The sequence below is a fragment of the Oculina patagonica genome, chromosome 7, assembly GCF_052425735.1.
Source record: "Oculina patagonica isolate OP01 chromosome 7, crgOcupat, whole genome shotgun sequence".
In the NCBI taxonomy this organism is placed as follows: domain Eukaryota; kingdom Metazoa; phylum Cnidaria; class Anthozoa; order Scleractinia; family Oculinidae; genus Oculina; species Oculina patagonica.
The window spans coordinates 6,995,487-7,010,437 of NC_135764.1; the positions used below are offsets into that span (position 1 = coordinate 6,995,487).

General features: G+C 38.6%; 2 protein-coding genes across 3 annotated transcripts; one reads left to right on the forward strand and one right to left on the reverse strand.

Moving 5' to 3' along the window:
- Window positions 1-247: 247 nt before the first annotated feature.
- On the forward strand, window positions 248-4,689 carry LOC144661422 (ankyrin repeat domain-containing protein 54-like). 2 transcript variants are annotated; one of them, XM_078522183.1, is made up of 3 exons: window positions 248-497; window positions 2,089-2,845; window positions 4,246-4,689. In XM_078522183.1, exons 2-3 carry the CDS (start codon window positions 2,099-2,101, stop codon window positions 4,321-4,323), a joined length of 825 nt encoding a protein of 274 aa, XP_078378309.1. In that variant the 5' UTR covers window positions 248-497; window positions 2,089-2,098; the 3' UTR covers window positions 4,324-4,689. The 2 variants fall into 2 exon arrangements, with proteins under 2 accessions (XP_078378309.1, XP_078378308.1); XM_078522182.1 differs by having other exon boundaries at window positions 249-497; window positions 2,086-2,845.
- A 1,474-nt stretch (window positions 4,690-6,163) lies between these two features.
- Window positions 6,164-13,872, reverse strand: LOC144661413 (uncharacterized). The gene is made up of 6 exons (XM_078522164.1): window positions 13,674-13,872; window positions 10,997-11,068; window positions 10,525-10,596; window positions 9,855-10,027; window positions 8,071-8,233; window positions 6,164-6,811 (listed from the first exon to the last, which is right to left on the reverse strand). The coding sequence occupies exons 1-6, from the start codon at window positions 13,856-13,858 to the stop codon at window positions 6,280-6,282; spliced, it is 1,197 nt and encodes a 398-aa protein (XP_078378290.1). The 5' UTR covers window positions 13,859-13,872; the 3' UTR covers window positions 6,164-6,279.
- Window positions 13,873-14,951: the final 1,079 nt, after the last annotated feature.

Consider the following 14,951-nt stretch of genomic DNA (forward strand, 5'->3'; position numbering starts at 1 on the left):
AAAAAAAAAAAAAAAAATTTTTATTTTTTTATTTTTTTTTTTTTTTGTTACAAACAAAACAAATAAAAAAGAAAGAAAAAATAAAATAATATATATATATATAAAAAAAAAAAAAAAATTTTAAAAAACCCCCCTTGTCGACGATGCCGTGGAGAGAAACTGGGTACCAACCGAGTACCAAGCCTTTCTCGTTTTTCCAATCGACTTCCGGTTCGATGATGATCGGATCGTAATCGAATCGAACTTTAGCATATCCTGACGGCTGACGAACATATTTCTGTGGAACGAATTATCCTTTTTTCAGGTGTTTTCTTGTCCGTTTTTGGTAAAATTTCTTCCCGGTTTTCAAAGTGAGAATTGACAGAATTAACTTCCGTGATGCTTCGGTAGTCACCTGTGTCACGCAACAGCACGCAAGCGCGCTCGAAGCCTCGATTCCAACCAGAGCGCCAACATTCTGTTCAGGGTCAGACGACCAACGATGAGTTTGTGAGCAGGTAAAATGTTTTCATTCTGGTTCACCTGTATCCCTGAATGTATAAAATATCTAGGTTGAACTTGTTTTTATATTATTTAAGTTTAACTTACTTCTTTGTACGATAAAATATATAAATACTACTTCGCCCACGAGTTAACTCGCCAACTGGGCTTTTATATACATGTACCTCGGTGTAAGAACATGTGAAATTTTTCTGTCTTGGCCGAGCTACATATATATATATATGTCAGCTATTGTTCTCCTCCTGTTTCGAGGTTCTTTGTTGTCTTGGTCGTTCTTTGTTCTTACACCAAGACTGAGCTCGCTAACTCATCTTCATGTACACAATACTGTTGTTTTTTCTTTTTTTTTTATAGAACGTGAAATAAGCTTACTAAAATACATGTTAAGCTTAATTATTCTATTAACTTAATACCTTCCTGGTAACAGGGATTTTAACAGATTTTTCAACAGCCAAAACATTTATAAACCATTTGAATTACAAATTGAAAAATTGAGGCTAAACCGTTTGAAGTTGTTTCTGTGTGTCTCCAAAAATTGATTTTTATAGCCATGGTTAAATTTCTCTCTGAAAAATAAGGTCATATCTTCCTTTAGATGTTCAAAGATAATATTTTTTTCAGAGGGTAGCAAAGGGTTTATGCATGACATGTGAAAAGGGCAAAAATTAGTCAGTGACATGACACGTGACAATAGGGCAAAAATTACTGGTATACTGGGACACATGAAAATAGCTGTAAAAGACACGTGATTCGTGAATTCTGCTGTTTTAAGTATACATGACGCATGAATTTGGTAAAAATTTGTGTGTAAAACGGGATCAGGACACCCCCTTTGCTGCCCTCTTTCATGGGATAAGTTGCCAACCACTAGTTTCAGAATACTTTAGACCAAACTTCCGTGAAATTCCCGTGACGTAGCTCTATTAACCTGGGTAGTTTCAAATTAAATACACTGAAGAAACTTAATACTTCATTCAAGATGTTTATCTTGTCTTAGCACCAGAACATTGTAAGTCATTGTATTGCCAGCTGTTCTGATGCTTTAAATACAAAACAAATAAATTTTATCTTTTACCCGGGGGGGGGGGGGTACTCCCTAAAATGGCCTATACGGGGGAGGCTCCGCCCCGAAAGGGGTACCTTTTTCAGGCTTCAGGTATATAAAAGGGTAGGGATTTCACGAATATATGAAAGGGTATGGAAATCTGTCATTTGGCTATTTAAAAGGGCCTTTAATTAAAATATTTCGAACAGACGCAATTTATGGCTGTATTATTTTAATTTATTGAGCGCTCCATAAAAATGACAAGAAAACGTCCTATTTTAAGTCCACGCCATGGCTCTTAGGTATATGAAAGGGGTACCTTTTTTCAGTTAAAGGTATACGAAAGGGGTACAATTTCTGTCAAAAATGGTATATAAAAGGGTAAGGGGTTAGAACTTGGGGCGGAGCCTCCCCGTATAAAACTTTTTTGAGTACCCCCCCCCCCCCCGGGATCTTTTAGTTTTACGGAGAAACAACTAGTTGCTTAAGCTTGTTACTTTCACTTTAGATCTTCATGTTTGCAATAATATTATTTCCAGCAGCTCCTAAAACATGGAGAAAGAGGATCAAGATGAAAGGAACTCAACATCATTTAAAATCAACTGGCCCTCTACAAACTTTGATTCCAACTTACTGGTGAACACTGCAATACCCTCAACTGTAGGCCACAGTTACTCACAACAGACTGTGCTAGAACATGGGCGGCAGTTCTCAAAGAAAATTTTACCATCTCGATTAAGACTTCGAGCACAGTCTTCAAATAAGTGTTCCCCACTAGGGCATGATTATTTGGCTGAGAAAAAACTTAGAGATGCAGTTCACCAATCTAATACAGACACTTTATTTGCGCTCATCAACCAAGGTGTTAATGTCTGCAGTGCTGACTCAAAGAGAAGGACTGCACTACATTTTGCTGCAGCACAAGGAAATGATCGCACTTTAAGAGTACTGCTTGAGAATGGAGCAAACCCAAATGCAAAGGATTTAAATGGAAATACTCCGCTTCATCTTGCAGCTTGTACGAACCAGCTTAAAATAGTGACTCTTCTCTTGCAAGCAGGTAGTGATGTAAACGCTGCCGATTTCACTGGCAAAACACCTCTTGACCTTGCATACTCCAGGTTAAGGGTTCTTCAGGGTGATCAGAACATTAGGGAAAAGCCGTCAATTTATTGTGAGGAAGTTAAACAAGTTATAGACATGATCAAGGCATACATGTCAAGGCTTGGGAACACAAAGGCAGAGGAGACACTTGATCAATTTTCTAGCATGCTTGGCGATTCTGCCACAACAGAACAGGTTTGTTAAGAGCCAGTTCAGGCTGGTTTTCATTGTAATCAAAAGTGTAGGGTGCTACGATCCAGTAAAAACCAAACCAACAAAACCGCAAGGAGAGCTTTGATTCCGGGTAGGACTGGTTTGCTATGATCCAGTGTAAACTAAGCTATGGGAGTTGCAAGCAGAAAGGAAATACTCAGAAGGCCAGGGAGCTAGCATTGTGATTGGTTTGTTCTTCCACTTCTGCTTGCAACTCTGTCAGTCTAGTTTTCACTGGATCATAAGCATCAAAGTCATAAGGTGGAATCAGAAGAAAATGGAAGTACTGGGATTCTGATTCTTTTAACTCTGATTCATGACTCTGCTTCTCAGGGGGGGGGGGTACTCCAGCTTGTAAATGACGGGGATGATCGAATGAAGGCAAAACTCAGGACCCAAAAAAATCCCAGGCCTAAGTCTTCTGACATTACCCAAAAAAATCCCTAGACCAAAAATAACCCCCCCCCCCCCCCAAAAAAAAAAATCCCTTGTCAAATTACCCCTAAATTGCCAGGAGGGGCAATAATATAACACAAAGAAAACCATTAAAAATTGAACGCTTGTGTTTGTTTATTCATCATAACATAAATACGCCAAGGCACTTAAGTTGTTTTTAATACCCAAAAAATCCCCTATATTAATCAAGTTACCCAAAAAAATACTTGCCAAATTTTCCAACCCAAAAAAATCCTTCGATCATCCCCGTCATTTACAAGCCGGAGTACCCCCCTGGGCTCTGCTTACCACTCCGACTTTTAATTCACTAGGTTGTAAGCACTCTTGCAACTCTGATTTTGACTCTGACAATGGCTCTGTTGGTATAGTGAAAATCAGCCTTTCTACTTAAACATTAATTTTACATTACTGTTTTGATCTACTGGTACAAGTCAACTCTAAGTCACTTCTTATTGATGTCATTGTCTGTTCCAATCCTCGGGGGGCGGGGGGGTACTCAGGTATGTTTATGTGCCACTCGGGTCTCCAAAGTACCCTGTTTTAGAAAAAAAAGCGTTAAAAATGATACACCGTTCTAGAAACAGGTCATTTTTTTTGCACCTTGTTTTGGTTTCTGATAGCTTAAAACTTTGAATTCGTGCGTTCAAAATATCATACCCTGGATTTTAATCACAACTGATGAATTATTCCAGTTGCTGTATCATGAAGCTAAGTAATCATTGCTAGATTACACACATCCCATTTCATCCGATTTCCTAGCACCCTTGTAAATCACTCACTTGACAGATACACTGCAGCTATCTCCGAGTTGATCAGATCCTGAATTCTCAAAAGCTGCTTTTAAAAATAAATTTTGTAAAAAGGTAAGAAATCATGATTTGATCACTTTAGTGAGGATACCATGTTTCAATTCTTTTTTCTTGCAGGTGGATGAAGTTCACACCTTACTGGCAAGCTTTACTGCAATGAACCTATCACAACATAGTGGTAAAGATTCCACATAAATTATCATTATTCTGTAATTTTCATTACTCTGTAATTACTGCAGATAAAAATTGTCCAGCATTCAATTCCCTTTCCTTGTTAAAACACAATTTTCAGCCAAGCCAGTTGTACTCTGTCGCACCACATGCATATGCAGGCCCTAATGGAATGTGAGACATTTGTCTTAATTTGCTCTGCTTTTCATGTACATGTTATTTAGGAACTTTTTTCAGTGGCTGTAGACTAATGTACTGCATGTTCTGTCTAACTGTTGCATTATTTAAGCAAGTAGCTTTCTCAGCACAATATGTTTATAGCGTTTTCAATTACTTTTGTGTAATTTTGCAATTTTGTTCACATGAATAAAATTGAATCCTTGAGACCTATACTAGTGGCTCAACTGCTTGTTAATGGATTAACTCCCTGATGTAATTTGTTATTACAAACCACTTTTTTCTCATTGTGTTGGTCAAGAAAATATCCCTACCCCTCCATAGAAGGTTTTTTCGGTTTGAATCCTCCCACCCCTCTGGCAGTTCCAGTTACTGTAAGCCCCATACTTTCCTTTAAAAAGTTTGGATTTTGAGACCCCCTCCCCCTCGGAATTTCCAATGACCTTCCATGGGGTGGGAATGGATATTAATTTTTCTGCAACTGCACATTTTTCTTTTCAAACCTTTAGTGCCAGGGTTAGAATGTTAATTCTCCTTACTGATCTGTGATGAATTTCTTGTGTTTACAGTGAGAATTTTGTAATACATAATACATAATTTATATAACTGAATCAAGCACCATATTAAGCAATTATTGGATGAGGTTGAGCATGATATCGTGAATTATCAAAACCGAGGTCTGTGTTATCTGCCGAAGACGAAGGCTGAGGCGGATAACACAGACACGAGGTTTTGATAGTTCACGATATCATGCGAAAACCGAATTCAATAATTGTTTTATTATACGTTTTCAAACAATTTGCCATCACTTTTTCTAGCGCCGACGTAAAACTGGTCAGAACATTGGCCAAAGCGGTTTTATCTTGTGGTTCCTCCAGGTTCTTCTCCCTCAAATAATCATTCAGAATTTTTACACTTGTTTTTTTGTTCTCTTTGTGTTTTAAGAATCTTTATTCTCGATCAAAACTTTCAATTCCTCTTCGGAAACGGAGGCGAATCGCTCGAGCTCAGCCATAATTTCAAAAGTTTGACAGCACTGCACGGACAAGGGGCTTGGAAACTAGGCGGACTTTGAACTCGACATGATAACCCAATATCTGCTGTTATCATGTCAAGTTCACATGCTTCTGTGTATTGTCTGAATGCTCTCGACCAATCACATGTTTCGAAGTAGTTCTAATGTAGAATAATTATCATTATTGGATGACCGGTATGAGTCAATTTGCAGATTGCCAGTAGATTGACTACTTTGGGCTGGGTGGTGGTGGGAAGGTGGAGAGGGGGGGGGGGTGAGACACCCATATGAAAGGGACAGGGCTGCTTATCTTCTCACTTAGGGGTATGAATTACAGATTTTGGTCTCACTTAGGGTGTTCAATTTAACAGAGTGCCAATATTATTAGCCGTTGAAATATTATTTGGAAGAAAAAAGCGGTCATATTGGGTTGGCAGTCTAGACTGATCAAAATAATGGAAAATGGTTCGAAAAATGACATCTTTCGAATGTCAAAAAGATTGGTCTCCATTATTTGATACAATCATGCATCCTTTATCAGAAGAAATGATAAAGGAATCACTGATTTATACTTTTAATTTAGCAGTACAACCTATGTACGCCCAAAAGCAACATTTAACTCTAATCTGACAACCTTTAAACTGAACAGTAATGACCATGACATTAATATTGTTTTGAAAATTTTATTCAACAGTGTTTCTTCCCTTGTGAAAGTAGTAATAACATTGTTTAAAGCCACACATGATAGAATTGTCCATTGGTACATCTTTCCAGTCTGTCTTTGTTATTTATTCAAAATTCAGATCAATAGTAATAAACCCACTCTCCTCTCCACTGCTGCAATCCCCTGCAGCAATCCCACATGATTGACGTCTCTGCTTCCTCATTTTGTCCTTGAGGTATTCTTTTGGATCAACTGAAGTAGGAGGACCACTTTCTCCCTCATCACTGCTGCGGTCCCCTGCAGCAAACCCCTGTGATTGACGTCTCTGCTTCCTCATTTTATCCTTAAGGAGATCTTTTGGGTCAGCTGCACTGGCAAGACCCCTCCCCTCCCCCTTACTGCTGCTGCCTGCACCCTTGGCAGCCCCCCTCGATTGACGCTTCTGTTTCCTCACTTTATCCTTGGGGGATTCCTTTGGAATGGACACTTTACCATTGTCGTCATCATCAGAACTAGTAGAAGTGTCAGCGGCAGGGATTCCTTTGGACATGCGTCGTCTCTTTTTCATGCTGTCAAAGAATTCTTTTCTGTTGTCGATCTTTCCAGATTCCATCATGTCCACTTGATTACTTTTTACCTCTGATTTCCAAAGCTTCCTGCCCAAAAAAATGTACAGTGACAATAACTACATTGTACACTTGAGCGGATTAATTTAGTGTAGAAAGGCTGAAACAACTGGATTGTTAGTACTAACGTCATTCATCAAAACAAACAATTTGCTCAGATTGAGATTCTAAAAGGTTAATGCTCAAAATGCTGGCTCCTTATAACTAAATGGCAGTTTTTGTTCAACTGTGTGGTTCCAAAAAATATCTACACCAACCGCATGGAAGGTTACTGAAAATTACGAGGCAGTTGGGATCTCAACGGCAGAGAGCAAATTTGCGCTTTTGAACACACATTTTTGTCACTTAACCTTCGATTTCGGTATACTCGTCATTAACCCGTATAGGGCAAATACTTCCTTTTAAGCATAGAGTATCCCTTTCAAGGAAAGTGTGAAGCTAAACTGGAATAAATTTCACATACAGTAAAAATCCGCGAGTAAGAAACTAACATTTAAGAACCTGTTAGGCGAAAATTTGCAAATTCGATACCATTTCTATAAGAACCCATTTAGCCTAAAATTTGAAAACAGGTTCTTTATTTCTAAAATTGATTTAAGTCAATATTCTGAATCCTCTTTGGAGATACCTAGAAGCCTTTAGTTATTACCCCAGTTGCAATGTAATGCCATGTTCTGAATGTTTTAGTGCTTGTACAAGAAAAAGGACGAATACCACTAAAATCTCAATAACAACATTGAATTTTTTTCTTCAGAAATTAAGAACCTAATTAGCCTAAATTTGTGTTAATAACTCTTTATGTAAGAACCAGTTTAGGCTAACCTGAAAAATAATAGGTTCTTACTCGCGGGTTGCTACTGTATGGGTGGGAAAGTTCAACCAAGTAGGAAGAGGGAAAGGTTATTTTCTGGAACAATCCATTACAATATAAGAGCAGTTTTCAATTAATTGTCGTAAAACCAAACGCAAAGTAATTGTGAGTTAATATTACTCTGACCAATCACAAAGTACACAGACAATTCAGTGAGCCAATCAAAACTCGAAGCAAGTACATGTCGCAGGCACAAAGCGCAGGAAAACGTGCGTGAGCGAGTCACGATCAGTCTTGGTTTTAGTTCTGATTGGTTTAGAAAGTGGCGCGAGATTTCTAAACCAATCTTTAAGCGTAGCAAAGCAAAACAAAGGCAAATGCTAATTACTTTCGACACTCAAGTGAAAACCGCTCTAAAGACATAATAAATGTTTTATTAATTAAAAAAAATTGTGACTCTGGAGTTCTAGACACTCACATGATCCAATGGTGTATTTCATCTTTGAACACCCAGGCAACTCTGCAGATTACTGCTAACAGCAACACCGCCATAAATATAACAAGAGCTATCAATCCACCGCGGGAGTCTGGTTTGGAATCACCTTTGTTTTCTTTATTCACATGATAAACTCTGACTGTTGCTAAAGAGAAAAAGAAACGTTCTCTGTTAGAGACTACTTGCAGGACCGTAACCGACCTTTGCGATAGACGAGGCAAGATCTTGCTAGTGGGCCCTGGGGGCATGCCTTCCAGAAACTTTTTAAATCTAGAAGCTATAAATCTCTTTTTTTAGAGATATTTTTATGAGGTATTTTTAAGAAAAATGGATGTTGTTCAACTGGGGATTATTTTGCCAACAAAACATATTTTGTTTTTATTTTTGGGTAAAAATTTAGACGAGGCAAGTGCCTCGTCTTGCCTCTTCCTAGTAGCGGCCCTGACGTGTTGGAATGACTTGCAGTCTGGAAGGAGGAGGGCATAGGAATCTTTCCATATAAAAGTGATGCAGTGATTATTGTGTTGCCTTTTAGGGCTTAGAGGAGGGGGAGGAACAGAATAGGGAGGAGGGAGAAATGGTCCAAGAAAGTAGGGTAAGAGAGAAGGTAGAAAACGAGACGAAAACAATGTAGGGAGGAGGAAGATTTATCCTCTTGTTGTTTCCCCCTCTGAAATGACGACTTTTATAGTTATCCCATTTCTTTGCAGGGTGTATTACGTGGTAGATAAACTTTGTTTGGGAGGCTAGTGGCCTAATGGTTAGGGACGGACCATTATTTTCTTGGAGGGGGGGGGGATGAAAAATTTTCCTCTGCAAACTTTTTTTTTTAGTTTATGCACCTCTGCAATCATTTTTTTTTCGAAATTCTTACTATTTTTTGTTATACATATCGTGTTTGCAAACAATTTATTTTGTCTTTCCAGGCCCTGCAAACAATTTTTTTCAATATTTTTCATCCCCCCCCCCCCCCCTACAAAAAAATAATGTTCCGTCCCTTAGTGCGCCAGCCTCCGGGTCCAGCGGTCCAGGTTCGAGGCCTGGCCAGGGTCATTGTGTTGCGTTCTTGGGCAAGACACTTTATTCTCATAGTGCCTCTTTCCACCTAGGTGTATGAATGGGGGGGGGGGGGGACCCAGCGATAGACTAGCATCCCATTCAGGAGGAAGTAGAAATATAATCCAAGCCGCTTAATGCGACAAAAACAGGGATAGGCTGCGGCTGTATGGGCCACTTGGCTCGGCCTTACTTTACCCTTCCCTCTCTTTAGGTTATTGGCACCGCATAGGGTAGTAAAATCTGAAATGACGCCTTTTAGAGTTATCCCATTTCTTTGCAGGGTGTATGGCAAATATTTATGGCAATTAAGCTAATATTTTGAAGAACTTAGGAACATTTAGATCTTAGTGAAGACAAGACACCCAACCCACAAAGCAAGATTCTGGCCCGTGTTTGTCTTATGAACCCACACGCCACTTAAATGTATAGCTTTTTTTATGTCAAATCTTGTTAGGGACAGACCATTATTTTCTTGGAGGGGGGAGGGGGATGAAAAATTTTCCTCTGCAAACTTTTTTTTTTAGTTTATGCACCTCTGCAATCATTTTTTTTCGAAATTCTTACTATTTTTTGTTATACATATCGTGTTTGCAAACAATTTATTTTGTCTTTCCAGGCCCTGCAAACAATTTTGTCAATATTTTTCATCCCCCCCCCCCCTCCAAAAAAATAATGGTCCGTCCCTTAGTAAAATAAAATGTTCCTACAATTAATCATCAGAAGAGGCCTCTTTCCTTTCATGTCTGGTGGATCAGCACACTTTATTTTGCCTCCATCAAAGTTGTCAAGATGCCAGTTCTTATCGACAAGAGCAATCAACTCCATCTGTAAGACGTGAAACGTTGACGAGTCACATGACCAAGGATTATCGTCAATAAACCTAGAATAAAACCAAATAAAACCAATCACGAAATTAAGTTTGCAGACATATTTAGCTTTGTAACAAGTTTAGGTTGTTTGATTGCAATGGCCTTATTTTTTACTCAAGTTAATTGGGGAATTTCCGTGCAGTAAATTAAGTGGAGCGTTAGTTTCCGCGACCTTAATTTCCATTATTTTGCATTGGCCCTAATTTTTCAATACAGTTCAACGTTCTTGACTCCTAGAAAAGTGATTTTGTGTAGGTTACGTTAATTTCCTTCAGTTCATTTTTAAAATGCTGCCCTTTCTTTCGCGTTAATTTCCTTTATTGCAAAGTGATTTTTCGTCCATTTTCTTTATTTTAAGTCGCGTTAATTTTAAATACCTTATTAAACACAAGCATTTAATTATTTCCTGTAATAAGGTAGATATATTTCGATATTTTGTGGAACAACAAAATAAGTATGACAAAATTATTTAGTTGTCCTTAATTTTTTTTAATAAACTGCCGCTCACAATTCCCTCAAGGTTTCCATCTCGCTGAATAATCCTGGTGCGATACTTTTCATATCGTTATGTCTTATATCCCTGCAAGTTAAATAAAACACTCATACTAAAACTACACTTGCCATTGGTCATTCCTTATGATATATAATTTAGTAGATGCTAGCATTAAGCTTGTACGAGTTTATATATAATATATATAATATTATATACAAAAGCGAGGGAGCTCCTTCTTAACCGGCCTTTCAGAAAAAAGCCAATTTTTTTCTAATCCCTTAGAACTATTCAAAGGGGGTGCCGACGAAGCAACCACCTCGGAAATGACTTTCGAAGCCCCTTCAAAAGTCTAATCCACAAAGGGCAGAGGAGAGGGGGTTTAAAATGGAATGAATGCAAGCTGATTTGGGCAAAATATTTTAGCTTTATATGCCACAATGATCTCTATAAGTATATACTGTGCATATTGATATAGCATATTACTTACAAACGTTCTAAGTTCTGGTATGCCTTCAGATTGTTCCTGTTTATGTAAGTGATATGGCCTCGAGATAAGTCCCTGCCAACAAGTTAAAACAATTTTAACACTCAAACATCAAAGGATGTTAAAGTAGTATTTGATTCATCAAGTAGATGGTAGATCGTTAATAACCACTTAAATCAGGGTCCCCTATACCTCTCTGCGAAATGGAATCACGTAAAAATATTTGGCTTTTCACACGTCACGAATAATTCTAAAAATGTTTTCACGTTCATGCAAAAATCATGGCGATCCCTGTTTAGACTGTTACGCTCGGGGGGGGGAAGGTGTAAGACCGGATATTGTGCCTGTCAAGATCACACACGCGGCAAAATAGCTGACAAAAGTCCCAATTCCTACCGCAAAGCTAAAACAAAGATGTACGCTCACTAGAACTACCTAAAGAATCAGAAATAAAGTCACGAAAAAGAACTGATTCACGATTCACGTCTACTTTAATTATATAACTCTTCGTTCACGGGTCACGTTTAAGCTAAAAATTGCGTTCACGCGCATGCAAAAAGATCTTTAAATTGGGAATCACGAATCACGAAAAATAAAAGCCCAAACCACGTTTCACGGCAAATAAATAGCCTCAATCACGCTTCACGTAAAAAGTATGGGGGACCCTGTTAAATGTGTATTCTTCTAGCTCGGAATAAGTAATGAAAAAAATACTGTCATAATTGAAACATCACTTTGGCAGGAAAATTGCGCACCCATCATGCATGTTCGAGCTGGGTATCCTTTTGAAGGTTTGATAATAACCTTATTCTGTTATGGGAAGGAAAATATTTTCCTTTGCATTTTCATACACGGAGAGCAAAAATTGTCCTGATTTGTAAATCTGCATGCTCCACTGAGTTCTACAAGATTTCTTTCCTTGTTGAATAAATACTGATCAGGGAATAATTTCAGGAGGGTCTTGAAGGAGGATATAAACTACCATTTCCCAGCAAATTTTGTCCAAATCCTATTTCCCAGCCCATTGTTTTCCCGATTTTTACAAATCCCACTCCCAGTCCTATTGTTTAGTTGTTTGTGATTCCCAGTCCCAGTGACCCTAATCTCATTTCCCCAGTGAAAATAAGTTCCCAGTTCCAAGTTCACCCCTTCAGGCCGCTCTTTCAGTAAAAGAAACACTTAAGAACCGTGGAAATATTCACTGAGTATTTCATTTTTTCCTTGTCTAACCATCCTTCCACTTCCAAATAACGTGTCTTGAAGTGATCTCAGCTAATTTCTGCTGGACTTTGCAAAAGCTTTTGCGCTCGATTTTGACACAGTTACTACTAACTACTACTAACTATGATTTTGACCGCTTCATGGACGGCGGATGTACTTGATTCTAAAGACTACTAAAGATGCCATCTCGCGTCCGATTTTTTAACAACTTTAATGTAATCATCATCGACGAAAAACGAAACTGCTGGTTCCTGTCCGGAACCTTTAGTCCTCACTTTAAAACAAAACGTAACGCCCATCTTTTTCAACCTCCGCCAGCTATCTCCGCGTTCTGCGCCTGTCCTTAGGCCTTGGCGGATTGTGTTAGCATAACTTTTGGCATAATTGGAGCAAAAAAGCATAATTTTTTAAACGAGCTCTGCCACGGCATAATTAGCAAATTTTAGCACTTTTTGGAGTGTTTTAGCTATGCTAATACCGTAATGATTCGATTTAGCGCCCTCCTTCAAATAAGCGCCCCCTTCCGAATAAACGCCCCCCTTCGAATGTGTTTTTGTAAATAAGCGCCCCTATTCCAATAAGCGCCCCCATTCTAATTAAAGCCCCCGTTCTTATAAGCACCCCTATTCTAATAAGTGCCCCTATTGTGGATAACTGCCCATACTGAAGTCATTGACGTCAACTAGATAAACTCCTGACCGTTCGCCGTACAGTTCATGTATATATTTACTGCTAAAATGAACAATTATTTTAAAAGTAACTGAACTTTAAACAATTTCTAACTGTTACAGTTTCTGTTATTGTTAGATACATTTGGTTGTTTCTCAAGAAATTAAATAAGCGCCCTGTCCCGAATAAGCGCCCTCCCTCGAGGTGCCAAAAGTAAATAAGCGCCCCGGGCGCTAAATCGAATCATTACGGTAGTAGTATTGACAGCTGACGGCCAAGACAAACTGCCATAAAACACAAATAAAATTACAACAATAGTATATTAGAAAAACTTCATAATGGCATAATTTGGCAAAATTTCGAGCACTGCTAGTAGCATAATATGCCACTTTTAGGAGCACAATCCGCCAATGCCTGCCTGTTCTTCTTTGCAAGGTAAACCAATGAAAGGCGCACATTACTCATGATCGTTCGTGCGAAACGACATTTCAAACTTTGATTGACGGAAATCTTCGAAACGTTCCGCAGGTGTTTTCATTTCTAAAGTCGCGCAACAAAGCAAACGGTGGTAAATTCCTAAAATGCCGAGGTTTCCAGCACCGGACAAAATCGTACCCCAACTCCATATTTAGTTTTCGTACGTAAAAAAAAATAACAATAAACAAACAAACAAACCAAAACTGCAAAAGTCTTGCTTTCTAGTTGCCACAAGAAAAGCTTGTCAAATTAAGAAAATAACCAGAAAATACATGTAAAAACAAAACTTTTTAAAGCAATTTTCGATACTTACAGCGATCGTACACTTGCTGCGAAATCGAAGACAGGAAACTCATCCATACCGGGGCATTTGATCGCAATAAAACCAGTGCTACAATGACAGTTGCTTGGACAGTGAAATTCTTCAGCTTGAATGGGTATTACAGCGGTAAAGATTGCTCCGAAAAGAAGACACAGTACAGCGTGGTCCACACGCATCTTGGATCACCGAAAGTTTCACAGAAATAAATCGCACGTCACAATCGCCGGCTTCTTTAATTTCACGAGTTCCACGCGCGCGCGTGAAAACTTTCGACAACTCAAGACTTGGTTATCACCAGCAATTGCTGGAGTTTAAGTTGATTCCGATGATTCAAAAAAAGAAAGAAAGAAAGAATTATGTTATGAGCATTACAAAAAATGTAATAAAAAATGGTGATCACCGCGTTAGTTTTTGTGCAAAAGGAATAGCCGTTATATGTAAGTCTTAGAACTAGCTATGGTTTGACGGTTGCAATTCCTGAATTTTGATTGGTTAACATGCAATGGTATATGAGCTCATATACCATGGACCACAAAACATGTTAGGTGTACGCCTCAACAAGATCAGCCGGGGAGCTCAAATATTGTAATTCTTTGAAACAATGTTGGATAAGAGGTGGTTATAGCCAACTCGGCGCAACGCGTCTCATATCCAACGCGCGCTCGTGGAATAATTAACAACTATTCACCGAAGTGGAGGTGGCTAGTGGTGGTTATTTACCGAGCCGCGGACACTAACCACTGACACTGAGGTAAATAGTTGTTTTGGTATATACTTATTAAAAACATTCAGATATAAATATAACCCAAAAAGATGATTTTTGACTACAGTTGAATCCCGATAATTCGAACCCTCAGTAACTCGTTACTCCCGCTAACTGGAACCTTTTTTAATCCCCCCTTCAGGACATTTTCTTACTAATTTTGCCCTCGATAACTCGAACCCCCGAACTTTTTCCAATTTTCCTTGAAGGATCAAGTTATCGGTATTTAACTGTTTATTCCTGTCAACGATTACAATTTTCTCGCGCGCGTTGCTCGGAGGTGAATAGCAAAGGATATCTGGAGTTTGAGTAGCCAATCAGAGCGCGCCAACAACGCTATCCACTGTTTTAGCATATTTTTATTTAACAATTATGCTGCGAAATCGCGCGGAATATCGCCTGATACTTAGCCTGTTAAATAAACGACCCGCCATAGTTAGGTATACTGGGAACCATAGTAATCTGAATAGGGAACTATATTTTTTTAGAAAAAACACTTGCATTAA